The following is a 14,615-nucleotide window of genomic DNA, read 5'->3' as shown; positions in this document are numbered from 1 at the left end:
ATGAGAAGGTTACCAAAACCCACAGTGCTCAGCACCAAACAGCAGACGGACAAAGTTAGAGACTACGTGGTAAACAGTGGAGTCCAAGGGTCCAAGGGTGCTTGGTGCACAGCGGTGTTTGGATGGGTGATGCATTTCAAATGCCATCCACATGAATGCCAAGGCCCAAGGTTTCCCATCAGGACGTCGCATTGTAGAGAGATGATCAATGGTATATACATCACCTGTCAGTGGTTTTTATGTTGTGGCTGATGGGTGTACGGAAGTGTGGTTTGAACAGACTGGCTGACACTGCTGACAAAACAACATTTAAATTAACAACCGTCATCACATGAAGTAAGGGACACCACAAATACAGAAATCTCTCATGTGTAAGTAATTGTTTGGTTATGTAGGATGATATCACTCAGAGTACCAAGGTGATTAAGAAAACATATGTCGAGGGCCTTCGAGATTAATCAAGCACAATTTACAGATTAGCCTGATGTATACATTTTAAACGACTGACTTCCAAGCCCCCCCACCACAAAGAAACAATTTACTGTACATGCTGCATGTGCTCATTCCAGTTTGGAATACAATATCTATCAAACACATTACACCACTGCCTCTTTAGCTCCAATCCTCATGACATAAAAGTCAACTCTGAAAAATAACGATTCTAAAAACCTTTTCTTGTATTGATTGATGAGGTCATATCCATCTAATCCTTCTCTCGCTCGTCCCTGAGGCGTCTCTCCATCGTCTGTCACTCTGCTCCCACAAGTCATTTCACAGCGTCTCTCCTCTCACTTCATTTTCTCAAGCTTTTTGACTCCTTCTCCCTCTTCTTATGCTCCTTGTCATAATTTCTCTGAGCTGCCGTCTATCATTACATCTCTCATTTAATTTTTGGGGAACGCCTACTCATTAGGACTTTTCTCAATGCTTGATGAATCGAGGTGGGTCCCGGTGATTGAGTTGTCCTTCATTTATCCTCTAACGAAAAAGGACATTCTCATATTAGCTGCTGTTCATTCTCCTCTTCTCTTTATAGGAAGTACTTCAATTCTGAATAATCATTGTGAACAACATATGAAAAAAACATGACGAAAGCTATGTTCATGTTTTTATAATAAAACAACGTCTTTTTATATGCACACACTGTGCTGGGTTCCCAACACTCAATGATGTTTCATGAACACTAAATTGCAGCTCCAATGTTCACATAAAACAGAACATCAAATTATGCTCTCATACTTTTTTTTTTTATTGTTCTTATTCTTTCAAATTTGTGCATTGTGCTAGTCCAATTTATGTTCTTCATCTGCCAGAGCAATGTCAGTAGAGTTACTGAAAAGGACATTTTAAAAGCATATGAAATTTTCCTCCAATACGTTCGTTCCAGGCTGTGCATAATATTACATGGCTCTTTGTGCCCGCGATGACATGGACATGTGCCTGAGACTGTGGCATCCAAAATGAGAGCGATTATGGCCGGTCTGAGTGCTTGGAGACAGAACAGAGGGGAAAAGAGGGATTGCAACCTTCAGCACTAAGCATTGCCTATCTCTTCTACACACTGCTGAGAAGAGGAAAATGTGTTTATATTATTTCTTCATAAATTAGAAGTTCTCAGCCGAAGATAACACTGGCAGAATCAGCATCTACCGCCTTCCTCAAAGTGCTCTCATTACTATCTTTTCTGACATGTTATTTTGAAGTCAAAGGCCAGGTGTAAAGAACAAAACTCACAACCTCCATCTGGCCCCAGTCTTGTCCAAGTTACAGCCAAAGTGACCTTTTTTTTTTTCTTACTGTATCTCTAGACAGAATCAATTGTATTTTCGTGACAGCTCTGGCAATTTCCAAGGTGCTATCTGCCAAGATATCGTATTACACAGTGTCAGCACCTTTCAGGATTTCCAGTCTGCCTGGACATGATGTCCCCCTAGATGAGATGTGATTAGCAAAGATAGAACTGGCAGGTCTCTCTGTGGTCACCGTCCAGGCCTTTGTCTGCTAGCTGCAGAGGGACATAGGTGTGGCTGATTCACTTTAGCACTACCTGGTACTATGATCAAATTCACCTGAGAAAGCATCAGTGTCAAGTCATTGCGAGGAGGTGACCATTACTCGCCCTGATAAAACTGCCTGGGGTAGTCATAAGGACAGTTTTGTGTTTTTTTTTCTCTTCTCCTGCTCTCAACTCTTAGGATGACAAGGAGAAGACTGAGTATATAAGATGTATAAGCTGTTTGCTGCTGCTGGCTTTGCTCTACAAGTAATCTAACCTGTAAGCTTGCTTTGTGCAAATATAACAGAAAATATGAAGACAAAATGCTCTACTCCAAATACAAATTCAGCAAGGAGAGTTGGGCAGGAAGTTTAATCTTTCTCCTCTCTCTCATTTAGTCTTGAACATATCTCCATGTCTTTTTTCTTCCTCATCCTCACCTGAAAAACAGTTGTACAGGTCACCTTTGGAAGCAGCGTAGTACAAACCATATTTACGCTTATTGTAGGGTGGTGGCCTCTAGTGGTTGTAGTTATTATGACGGGCGCAAAGGAGGAAGTCAAGTGAAGTTTAACAGCAAAAAAGTCCACAGATAAAGTAGGTGGGGTGGACGGATGGTTCATACAAACGCTGGACTTTCACCCAGGTTGTGTCATGTGTAAACCGAAAGTCAACTTTGAGTTTTCATAACTTCCGTAACGTACCTAACACACACCTATTTTAAACCAAACCACAATCGTTTTTAAAACCTAACCAAGTAGTTTTGTTACCTGAACTTAACCGAAGCAAACAGCGTTAACCAAGTGAAGACAAAGGACTGGCATGTTGTTTTGTGGGTCATTGGCAATAGACCTGTTGAAGGGCTTAAAGAGCTTAAATGAAAGCTTTGGGTTAGAGTTCAGGCTAAATACTGACCCAAAGCATCAATATTTGACGACCTGGGAACTATCTTTCTCCAGAATCACCTTCCCTTCCTTTAAGTTGGTTAATTTAAGTATGAGGATGTGTCACGTTTTCCATCTGGCTGGATGGTAAGAGACGACAAAGAGGAACACAAAAACCTGACTGATACTGACAGGTTTCTATAGGGTTTGCAGGTGATCGCTGATGATGAGATATTTATATGGTTCAAGATAAGTTTCAGGTGCGAAGTAAGAGTGTGCCTGGCAGGAGAGCTAATTAGACTGCACGTGGCTCGATTGGTGAGCTGGGGGTTCACACCCTATACCTTGAATATCAGGATGTCATATAAGCCAGAGAGAAGACAGACGCTAGAGTAGGCACAGGCACAAAACCATGGAGCACATATGCACAAAAACACATACAGGCTGGCACACAGACACACTCACTCCCTCACTTACACCCAGATCTGTTGCTACAGCTCAGCTGTGCTGTGGGCGCCGTGAAGACTGTGACGATGTGAGGGCAAGGAGGCGTTTGGAGGCTCCTACTGGGCTCCTTCCTAATGGTAGAGTTGACATTTACCCTGGGAGGCTGTGGGCTGTGGCGGCTGCTCCCACAGAAATGATTCAACCTGCCATGTGGAATATAGAGGAATCTATTCTGATGGATGAAATCGCTACGGTGAAGGACCTGAAGATGTCTGGGGGCTGTGTGTGCATACTGTACCTTAATTTACCAACACACTGCATCTGACATGACTGTTACTTGAGCTATCTAGGGGCTGGGTTGACAGTTATCTTGGATATTACATGATGGAGAGAGACAGAAAACAGGTACGGCATGTCAGTGGAATCACAAAGTGAGCATCTTCCATCACATGTTTTGTTGAATCATACATGCAAGCACACCACTCCTCCAGAAAGCTCGACAATGAGCATTTCAAACCCAACTGCCTCCACACCATCTCTACCTACTGATCAGACCTGAACGAATCCTGTTCTTGTTCTGACAGTCAAGATAGTGCTGGTCCCACATTTTTCAGACATTTGTCACATTTTTACTCTCTGCCCTCCTTTAAACAATTGCGTCACTAAAAGTATGCTAGTCGTGATAAGCTGGAAAAACTTTGATAAAGCTTCTGTGAGGTTGTTTTTAGGTACAGCTAAATACTAACATGCTCACAATGACAATGCTAACATTTTAAACTGGTATAACATTTACTGAGTTCGCTATCTTAGTTTCACATGTAAGCACTAAACACGAACTACAGCTGAGTTTGATGGAAATGTCATCAATGTCATTGATAAATTAAATAACCCTTACTTTATGATAACACAAGGCAACAAGTTCAGGAAGTCATGCTAAGGGAACATAATTGTCTGTGTAAAATGTCAACCTCATCATGGCGCTATAAGAAAAGTCAGAGGATCTCCAACGTCATTAGTATTCATCAACTGGGAACCGTTAATATCTGTACCAAGTTTTGTTCCAATCCATTTGGTAGATGTAGAAATATTTCACACGATAAGTGAAAACTTTGACTGTCTGGTGGCGCTAGAGGAGAGGTCAAGCAATGACCAAAGTAATTAGGATTTATCCTTTGGGGACCATGAATGTCTGTATTGAATTTCAGGAATATCCATCGCACAGTTGTTGAGACATTTCACGAAAAGCCAAAAGTGTTAGACTAGAAGAAAAATCAGAGGATCACCAAATAGCCAGGATTCATCCTCTTGGAACTATTAATGTTTGCAATATGCTAGCTGTTGTGGAGAAATTTCAATCTGAACTAAAGTAGTGGACAGACAGGCAAATCTACATTGCCTAGAGCCACGCTGTAAGTGAGGTTAAAAATGACTGCAAGGCTTGTGAGCAGATAACAAGCTAGTCTACAAGGGAAGCAGGCCAAAGCTTGTATCTTGTTTGATACACTTCAAGATTTTAATGGATAGCTGTATTTTGTTTAAGTTCCACGCTGGGAACATTGTTGACAAGCTCAAAGGCACGCACAAAGGATGCAGTGTTTCACAGATAGTTTATTTTCATTTCAGCCTTAGAAAGTTGGTTTTTGCCACAAATTTATATAAGATTATGGTGATTTGTTGTGACACCATCAGCTCAGTGTCTTTGAATGTTAGACACCATTTATGACGGTGCTTTGAGCTCGTTACAAATTGTAAATCCCCTGACTCATCGCAGTATACTCTGTCCGCCGGGGCTGGTTGGCCATCTCTGTCAATGTGTAAGCTTAGTCACTGGTGTATCTTTATTTATAAGGCCATTTTTGGGAAAGCTTCCTTCCTACTCTTGTTTCTATATTAATCAGAAATGTGGGCCTCATTATACTGTAGTCTTAAAAAGAGGGAGATTTACTGCTGACGGTTATTCTGCAGAAACGCTTGAAACTAAAGGAATTGGTAACTGGTGAATGGGTTTAGAGAAACTGCCAGTTGTAGGAAAAAATTTATATTCTGGTGACTGTCATTTAATGATATGTTCATTGTAGTGTACCTCTGGCCAACAGGTTGTGATTGAGAGGCCTAAATAAATACAAAGATAATGGCGCGTTACAGTCCTCATAATCTCATCCAATCATTTCTGACCTCACCCTCAGCGTGCAACACTTGAGCCTTGGAGTAATTTGGAGTAAACCACCAGGCCACCATGAATCACAAGTCATCATTAGTAAAAGACTGAAAGGGCAGATGGAGTCAATGGTTAGGGACCTCAATTGTGTGAACAAACACTGGCAAAGGAAATACAATGACCTTTGCATTGACATGTGGCCACAGCAGTTCATCAATCTAACAGCAGTTACGATATGCAAAACAAGGGCTTCCGTAAAGCAGCTTCCCTGCTCAGTCAGGAACAATATAAATGGACTGAATTTAGCCACATTTAGCACATGTTGTTATCTGTTATTAGTAAGTATGGCAATATATGAACATGTATTAAACTGTTTCACAATTGCCATTTGTAGGAAAGAGTGCCATCTTCTTGAACCTACAAATTACATATTCTAATCTACTAATTACATACTTTCTGAAGGTGTCATTTGGATGTGCTCGTCTGTGCCCCTTGAACTGCAATTAAAGTTCATATCATAATGAAATCAATTCAATTAAATGAATTTCACTTAGTACAATGACTGCTTAACAGGGAGTCTTGGGTCAATATAAATAACAAACAATAAAACAGAAGCACATTTAAAACATGTACATTGTCTATTTAGCTGAATAATCAATTTTACCATTGCTATTTTGATAATTGATAATTTCAGTCATTTTTAAAGCAAAATTGGCAAACATTTGCCGGTTCCAGCTTCTTAAATGTAAGAATTTGCTGCTTTTCTGTGACATTTATGATGGTAGATGAAGAGTCTCTGGCTTTTGGACAGTTAGTCTGAAAGAAGAAGCAATTTGAAGACATCACTTTAGGTTCTGGGGAATTGTGCTGAGCTTTTTACACAATTATTTGACATTTTATAGAGATGCTATAGACTTAACGATTAGTCGCAGCCCTATTGTCTTGTTACATCTATGACAAATGACCACAGGACTCCTTTTTAGTCAGGCAAAGGAGTGTTTCATTTTTCACTATTGTTTTTTGCTTCAAATAACAGGAGCCCTTTGGCTTTGTGTGCTCAGCAAATTTGTCATTCACCCACCAAACATCAGAGTACAAGACCTCGGATTATGTTACAGGCCAACATCTCTGCGCCGAGGCCCAGGGTTTTTCGTGCCAACAGAACAGAGAGGGAACATTAAATGCTAGTGCTGTCCTCAGGATTAGGACATGGCGACAGCCCCACACACCCTGCTTCTGCTACTCTCTTTATATTCCTCCACTGTCACAAAAGCAGCAGCAGTAAATACTGAAGGAAGTTCATAAAAGTATCTTTCAAAGCTAGAACGAGACAGCTGGCATACCATCAAAGGCAATAAAACATATGGTACAGTGACAGCACATGCATCATTGCCTGCCTGCACAAGTTACCAATTCTTTCTTTTACTCTGAAAGCTTTTTCTTTTTTGTTTACTAGTGAAAGCAGAGTACATAGGTCTTTGATTTTCTACGACAATGTCAACACTGGGAGAGTAAAGAATGAAATGAAACCGCACAGAGAGAATCAGATAAAGGAGGATGACACTGTTATAAATGGACTGCTGTTTTAGACACGGGGACATGGTTATTTAGACTGAAGACTATCAAGTGGCCACCGATCTGAAAATGCTCAGGTTTTATTTTAGCATCTCTACTTTGGATGATTGTATGTTTTTGTATATATTAATGGTAATTGCCTTCAAAGCTGAAGGTGTAAGGGGAGGGGGAGGGGTATATCAAAGGAAATAAATGCTATTCCCTGCATTTCTTTACTGTAGCCTATATGTGGAAATGTCCTAGGGCAAGATACTGAACCAAATTGCTCCCAGTGGCTCTTCCATCGGTTTGTGAGTGTGTATAATCGCTCCTGGTGAGCAGCAGGTCATTAAGACTAGAAAGTGTGCCTTAAAAAATACAGTCCATTTACCATAATGTTGTAATGTAAAGAAAACTGCTGTTCCCAACATCAACAATGAACCTTTGAACTTGAGGATTATTGTATATAAATGTCCATTTTACTACAAAGGGCTCTGTCTTTTGCTAAATTATCTTTTGATTGGTGATCACAGTCTTTATAGGGAAATATGCTTTATTATTGTATAAAGGGTCTTCTTTGATGGGTTTTGTCAATAATTCCCAGGCCAGGGCTAAAATCCTGATGACTCTTTGCAACCATGGCTCTGCCCCAGTTTTGCTTCTTAAATTTTGCTTTAATCTGCCATTTTTTTTCATATTTTTAGTGACTCTGATGTATGTATTTTTGGTTTTAGTTCTTTTTTAAAGCACTTTGAAGTCAGAAATGTTTGGACTCTACTCTAAGGTCATTTAGGGGGCCGTAGTTTGTAATGCTGTTTCATTGTTAATGTTTAAAAAAAAATAAGTACATGATCCCGTCTTTCCCCCCATTGTTAGTTTATAAATAGATGACCCTACAAACACACACACAGAGAGAGAGCTAATGCTTGAAACAGAAATGTAGTGCTTATGACATTAAGCATGGCACACTGTGACTGTAAAAGTGTGTATATGTAAAGGGTGTGCGTTTTGGGCTAAGTGTATTAACTGCAGCATGGCCACAATTCAGAGCAGCTTGTCCTCATTAAGACTTAGCAGTCCCTCCCACTGAAGCTCCTTACTCTGAGGCCAGCTTAGCCTTTTCATCCCCATTTTGATATGGACCTCAGCCCCATCTCATGAGTACCAGGGGCTGTGGCAGTGATGGTGATGGCAGAGCCGCCCAACTCCTGGGACCTCTGGTAACCCCTTGACATAAGCTATGCTATCATCCAAAGGTTGCTGTCATTCACTCTCTCCCAACTCCACCCTCCAATCCTATGCTAGACCCACATTAGGATGGCTGGATAAGCCAATTTGCTACATTTTCATCAATGCAACAGCGAGCTTGGTTTTTGCCACAATAAAGTGCTCTGAAATGTTAGCTGCTGCGATGGCTGGTTTAAATACTTCTCTATCTCAGTGGTTATTGTTAAGTTTTACATGAGATACTTGACTTATTTCATTTTTCCATTTTCGGGGGAGATAAAAAAGTTGACATGATTCTCAGCAGAACATCCTGGTTTCTCCCCAACAAGCAGTTTCATCTGGGAGGCAGATTAAACATCCAGAAACAGACAGTTTTCACCTGCGGGATAAGCCTTTGAAGGGATCAGACAAATTCTGAGCTCTTGTGTTGAGATTGTTATCAAAAACCAATGAGATTTCTATGGCACTTTCTATCCGGTTACAGTATGAAGTGGAAACAGACTTGAACCAAGACCATGAGTCCCTTAAGGTCCTCTGGACAAATGTTGCACTTTCATCCCCGCGTCGAAATAGAAGATCATACAGTGAGGAGCCACCAGATGGTGTTGACCTCAGATTCACCGTGGGCTCCAATAAGCCCTTAGATAGGATGTGGCTGTCGACTTACACTGCCATTCTTGTGGCCATCACAAAAGCAAAGTATGTCTTTAGAGTCTCAGTCAGCCAGGTCACAATATCTCAATGTATTAAGGCAACTGGACATCTTGGGAGGAATTAGAGACAGGCTTTGGGCTTCACCACACACTGCAACTTTTATATTATGGGTGTGTATTATGTAAGAGAATTTCTCCATGCTGAAGTTTGAGAGTTGCTAATTCTCTGAAGAATTACAGACTCGGTGTAATGAATCAAATGTCTTTACTTCACGCAGCATGGAGAGAAGACCCAAGCAGCAGCTACACAGCTCATGACAAGGCTCATTCAATCAGTCACACATTCAGTATTTATCATATCTTTCTCAGTACAATGGTCCTTTAATGTAATTGCAAGAGGGTGACAGTCAGTGGACTCTGATCTGACTTCCTCACAAATTAGACACAGAGAATAGCACAGGACATGTCCCAGTCTACACACCGATTCCTAAACTAAATTTGGGTGTAGACTTTTGACCAACCACCTCTGCTGTACACTTTGTACTGACTCTGATTTGTACACTGATTCATGCGACCTTGCTCTACTGAGTTAACCACCGTCATACACCATCTTTGGTGGTCCAATGACAGATGAAACAAAGTCTAAGACACAGGATATTCTTGTTTATTAGAGCTTATATTTTAGGGCCATTGCTTTGGCCATCCTTCCCATTGGTGACAAAATATTACACCTGCCATCAAGTTAAAGTTTTGGAAATGATAATTTAGCTAAGTTACTATGTTTGGAAGAAAACCAAGCATATGTGAACCAAACAATTTTTGCTAGAGGTGTCCGGGGGCGATCCCAAGTATCAAATAAGGGCCTAATCTGGATGTAATTTAATGGATCACGTCGGCTATAAAGGTCATCAAAATCTGATCATTTCTTTACTGTACTTCACTGTGGTTTTCCACTTCAGCCTGCTGGTGTTGTAGCTCTTGCTTTCCTAATGACAACAACACTCTGCACTGCAAGCACTTACAGTACATAAGGCACTAAAGCACTATAAAAATGAAAAGTTATTTATTTGCCCTGGTGATTGACTCTGTCCTGACACAGAGTTTGGCAGAATTCGACAAAGTCTGGTTGAAGCAATCTGTTTTATCTCCTCTGTCTTTCCCTATTAGCAACTATGATTGTACAAACCTTTAGAGTCCCAGCCTTTTATTTTAAGCGGGCCCTGACTGTCACTTTCACCGTTTAAAATAACAATGTAGCCCACGGTAGGATATACCTTATTAACGATAATTCCCTGAGTCACTTGATGGCGTGCCAAAATGAAAATTGGCTGTTGTGGGTTTGTGTGCTCTCTACAAGCCGCTGTCTGCACTCAGCCAAAGATTGTTCCTGAGGTAAATTAAGCTTCACTCTGCTCTCTCTCTCTTTCAACTCAAATCAGCATCACGTCAACGTCAAGAATCACATTCCTCCAGTTAAACTTTCCTTAATATCACATCAATAATTAAAGCAGGTCAATTTAACAGTTTTGAACCAGGGCCCGCTCTATATGAATCATGCAGCTGATGAAAAATAAGGTGTGCTGAATTTAGAAGGCTACTCAAGTTATTTCAGTATGTTAGATACACATCAGATCAAGATTTAAGCAAAATGAGGCATTGGATTTGACTTGGTAGTGGAAAAAAGAGCCAAAAAAAAAGATGGACTATAGTACCTGACAAATTCGTGTGCACATAGGGATTATTGCCAACATTTCAAGAGAGGTCAAAACTGAAGTGGTTCAGATAATCTGTCTAAAATCTAGTTGTGTTTACAAGTGTTTACAATCTGCATAATTGCCTGACCCTTGTTTTTGTCGTCCCTGACTTTGTTGTAGTTATATGGCCACGTTCCCAGATCTCCACAATTACTTTTGTTTGCAGAATGATATTATAACCAAAAGGAAACCAAAAAACTGCAAAAACAAAAACCAAGCTGTTGTGGAAATGTCCTGTGAGGTAGAAACGGCAGTTAAACAATCCTGGATGACGGACATGTTTGTCCATCATTTAGTTTGAAAAGCAGTAACTTTGTTCTTTTAAAGGGAGACAGGAGTGCTCAAACTCAGTTGATGTCATTCAAATTATATACTCAACCTGTCAGTCTGTGCACAAGATGGTAGATATTCAGTACTTCTCAGAGGCACTGATGTTCATCCAGGATTCAAAGAACCCATCTGTTAAATCTAGAAAGACTAGAACTGCAAAGAAAATTCTTACACGGTAAGACAGCACAGACAGTGGCTAAATAGCTTCGGGGAAACTATATAGCAGGACCTAATGAAGGGAAACCGTGAGAACCATCTTCACTGCCGCAGTGTGGGGGAGAAATCGTGTGGATGGCGAAGAGAGGAGGAAAAACACAGAGAGACGGGCGATAGAGGACGGGGTATGAAGACAGTGGGAAAAGCAATTAGTGTCCGCTAATTGCTCTCATTAGGAGAGATGGGGCCGATTTAGCAGGCTCCATGATGGACAGTGACAATTCGAACATATAAATGTGGAATGCGCAGTAGTGTGGTATAAAAGCCTTTCCTCAAAGGGTGGTAGCTCTCAGTCTGATAGCAGCAGGACTGATAAGACCAGACCCTATCATCAAAACTTCACTCTATCATCTTTTCTGTGATAAAAAAAAAAAAAAAAGCGTAGAAATGGCTGTAAAGAGAGTGATAGAAAGATAGAGCGATAGCGGTCTGATACAGCTGGAGAAAAGGTGAACAAAATACTGGAGTAAAAAGAGAAGATAGATAAAATAGTTGAGGTATGGGAGAAAAATAACCCCCTGCCTAACGTGTCTGTGAGCGAGATCAAAGTTCTTTCTTTAATATAGTAAATAAATGTGTCTTGGCATGCGAAAGAGGAGAATAATACAGTCAAACTGATGTGATCCAAGTTTCCTGTGTGAAATAAAATATCCACCCAGATTGAAAAGCTTATGGCAGCTCCAGCCACTCTATTCTTCACCGTGTCCATCTCGTAATCATGTTAGCATTGACATAACACCTCTGTGAAGAATCCACTCTTTGTGTTTAATGATAGCAGCCATTTTTTTTTTGAGAAAACACTTGCCAGACAGCAGGAGGCCATCTGAAGGTGAAGTTAGACCACAGAGACAACAACAAGGAAGAAAAATTGAAAAATAGAGCAGATTTTTCTTGTAACCCTCACATAAAAGAATGTGTGTTTCTGTTTACCGAGCACTGAAGTACACACTTTATTAAGCCCGGTGCAGGCCAAACCACAGAGTGTTAAAAAAAGACACACTATTAGGTTTAGAGCACATTAATGCTGCAGCACTTCTCACTGCAGGATAAAGAAGGAGAAAAAACTTTGAGGTGTCTGTGTGATCGAGTGCCGGTGTGCAATAGGGCAATATTCACACTGAAACAAGATGTAATTAACAAGAATAATATCTCTTCCCTCCTCCAACTGCGAGCAAGTGAGGCTGTGATATCTGCTCTGTCCTAAAACAGCGTAATCGTGTCTCATTTTCTGCTGAATCCCTGATTGAGTCCAAGGCGGGGAATTACGATAAAGCCCTCGCTCTCCTAATGAGAACCAAGTGGCCGCGGCAGTTAAAGTCGGTACGCTGCTGGCTTTACTTCTCCACCTGCTGCTCACTCATACGCTCTCAAATTACTTTATTAAATTGAAATAATAAAAAAAAAAAAAAGCTTCATTCCTTACCTCTCGATGATGTCAGCGATGGCACAGGCAAACATCTGCAGGCCCTCTGGAAGCTGCAGAGCCACTAGACAGAGTGAGGAAAAGGGCAAACAGAAAAGTTACGTACTTGTGTTAGAGTGGGACCAACTTGTTATTTAATAAATCCTGAACAGCGCAGCCATACATAGCCTCTGCTACTGGTTCAGAGTGCTCCACTGTCAGCAAATAGTGACATTTCAGGGCAATTTCCCCTCTGCCACGGTAGTACTGTTCGTTTATTTTAGCGAGTGACGGGCTGTTGGAAATATAGTCCAAACCAATCACCACAGGTCTAGCTCTACAGCTCGTGGCTTGCGCGGAGCCATTAAACTCTCTCTTTTTCCTGTCCGTCTCCGTGCCTGCCGTCGGCTCTGTGAGTCACACTTTCACTCTCTCTGCTGCTACGGAAAACACACAAAAACACCCTCCTTCACCGGCTTCGCTCAAGTTAACGTCTCAAAGCTAAAATTTAATATGGACAAACTGACGGGGCTGCTAGGAAATCGATATCAAGCAACCAATTAACAAGCATTTGTCGTGCTGACGGTGTTGTGTGTTGACAGCCAAGGACCCACTAATCTACTGATGTGTGACACCAACTGGGATGAACTAGTTGGGGGAGAGAAAAAAAAAAAAACTCATTTAGGGCAGGATTTACTAAGTGGTTTGTGCCGCATTTCAGACTCACTCTGCATCGAGGAACAGGCATGTTTTTTTTATCAAACGTGGAGAGGGGCCTGGAAGCACAGTTTGCCTGTCATCTCGACAGCACCCTGCGTGCAGTCAGTGAAGTGTGGCTCTTTCCTCTGTGCATATTCCTTTAAAGGAAAAGCATGCAAATGGTGACTGGAGAAATCATGTCAGGTTGCACCTTCTGCTGGATTTGCTGCTAATGCAAATGCGGGGATCAGTATTACATGAAAGATTCTCCACCTCTTAAAGGCAGGTGTGGGTATATTAAAGGAGGGTTGTAGCGGGCAAAAGGGAATTTAAATTATGTGTTTTCTATAGGACTCTCAATAAGTATGAGCTCACCACAAATATGCGTACAGGGGATTTGAAATAAATGAGCTCAAATGGAAAAAAAAAAGCTTCTGAAATGAGGCAGCAGAGAGTTGTGGTTATGTGGTTTAAAATAATCAGCCAGTGTAAGTCAATGCTCCCTTAAAACTTATCTTAATGCAGGAGCTTTTGCTAAACTGTTCATTTAATTAGCATTTCATTTAACTGTTCTAATTTCCTATTTTTCTATTTGACATTTTATTACTAGCGTTTTGTTCAATTAACTGCATCAGAAAAGTGTGATATAAATAAAATGTATTGATATGGAGAACCATTTTGTGAGCTTTAGATCTATAGTGACCAGTCGATCCTTCTGGATAGCTCTCCCGTGCTACCCTTTGTGATGTCTTGTATTTTCTCGATAAACAATCTTCTTTTCACATCATTCCGTCTATAATTTTGATTTCCTCAGAGGATCGTTTCAAATTACTTTAACTGCTTTGAGTTTTACATGTCTATAAAAAAGATAATTGCATGAATTTGACACAGCCAAAGATTTCTTTCAACATCAATCAAAATGTTTTAGCTTGCTCATCTCCCGACAAACTGAACTGTAACTTTAAAGCTTTTGCTTTCAAGAGAATATCACAATGTTTTCTTGGAATTCAAAGTACACCGTCGTCCCGGGATTTTCTTGAGATAAGTCTTGTGGGTTTTTTGCAGGAAAGATCCTAAAGAATCCATGATTTAGTATACATTAATCCTGCCATCTTGTCATCAATTAAACATGACGACACCTTGGTATCAGAGCCTTCTAAGATATTGATGATGACAAGTATAACCCTGCGAGGAATAACGGCGCAGGAATCAGAGCATGAAGTGGATGAGAGAGAGGAGTGATAGAGAGAAGATTAGTTAGAAAAGCAAATACGGTGGATTATGGCAATTTTTTA

At 40.7% G+C, this 14,615-nt stretch overlaps 1 protein-coding gene across 1 annotated transcript in view; it reads right to left on the bottom strand.

Annotated features, from left to right (window-relative positions):
• Positions 1–14,615, bottom strand: part of dph1 (diphthamide biosynthesis 1) — a 60,497-nt gene that overhangs the window by 33,948 nt on the left and 11,934 nt on the right. The window contains exon 3 of the mRNA XM_084350326.1: positions 12,643–12,706. Coding sequence (XP_084206452.1) covers positions 12,643–12,706 — 64 coding nt within the window. The remainder of the gene's footprint in view (positions 1–12,642; positions 12,707–14,615) is intronic.

The sequence above is a fragment of the Pagrus pagrus genome (genome assembly GCF_965226575.1).
Source record: "Pagrus pagrus genome assembly, chromosome: 4".
Taxonomy (NCBI): domain Eukaryota; kingdom Metazoa; phylum Chordata; class Actinopteri; order Spariformes; family Sparidae; genus Pagrus; species Pagrus pagrus.
The sequence above is the reverse complement of the archived record's forward strand: the minus strand, read 5'-3'. Positions and strand labels throughout refer to the sequence as shown.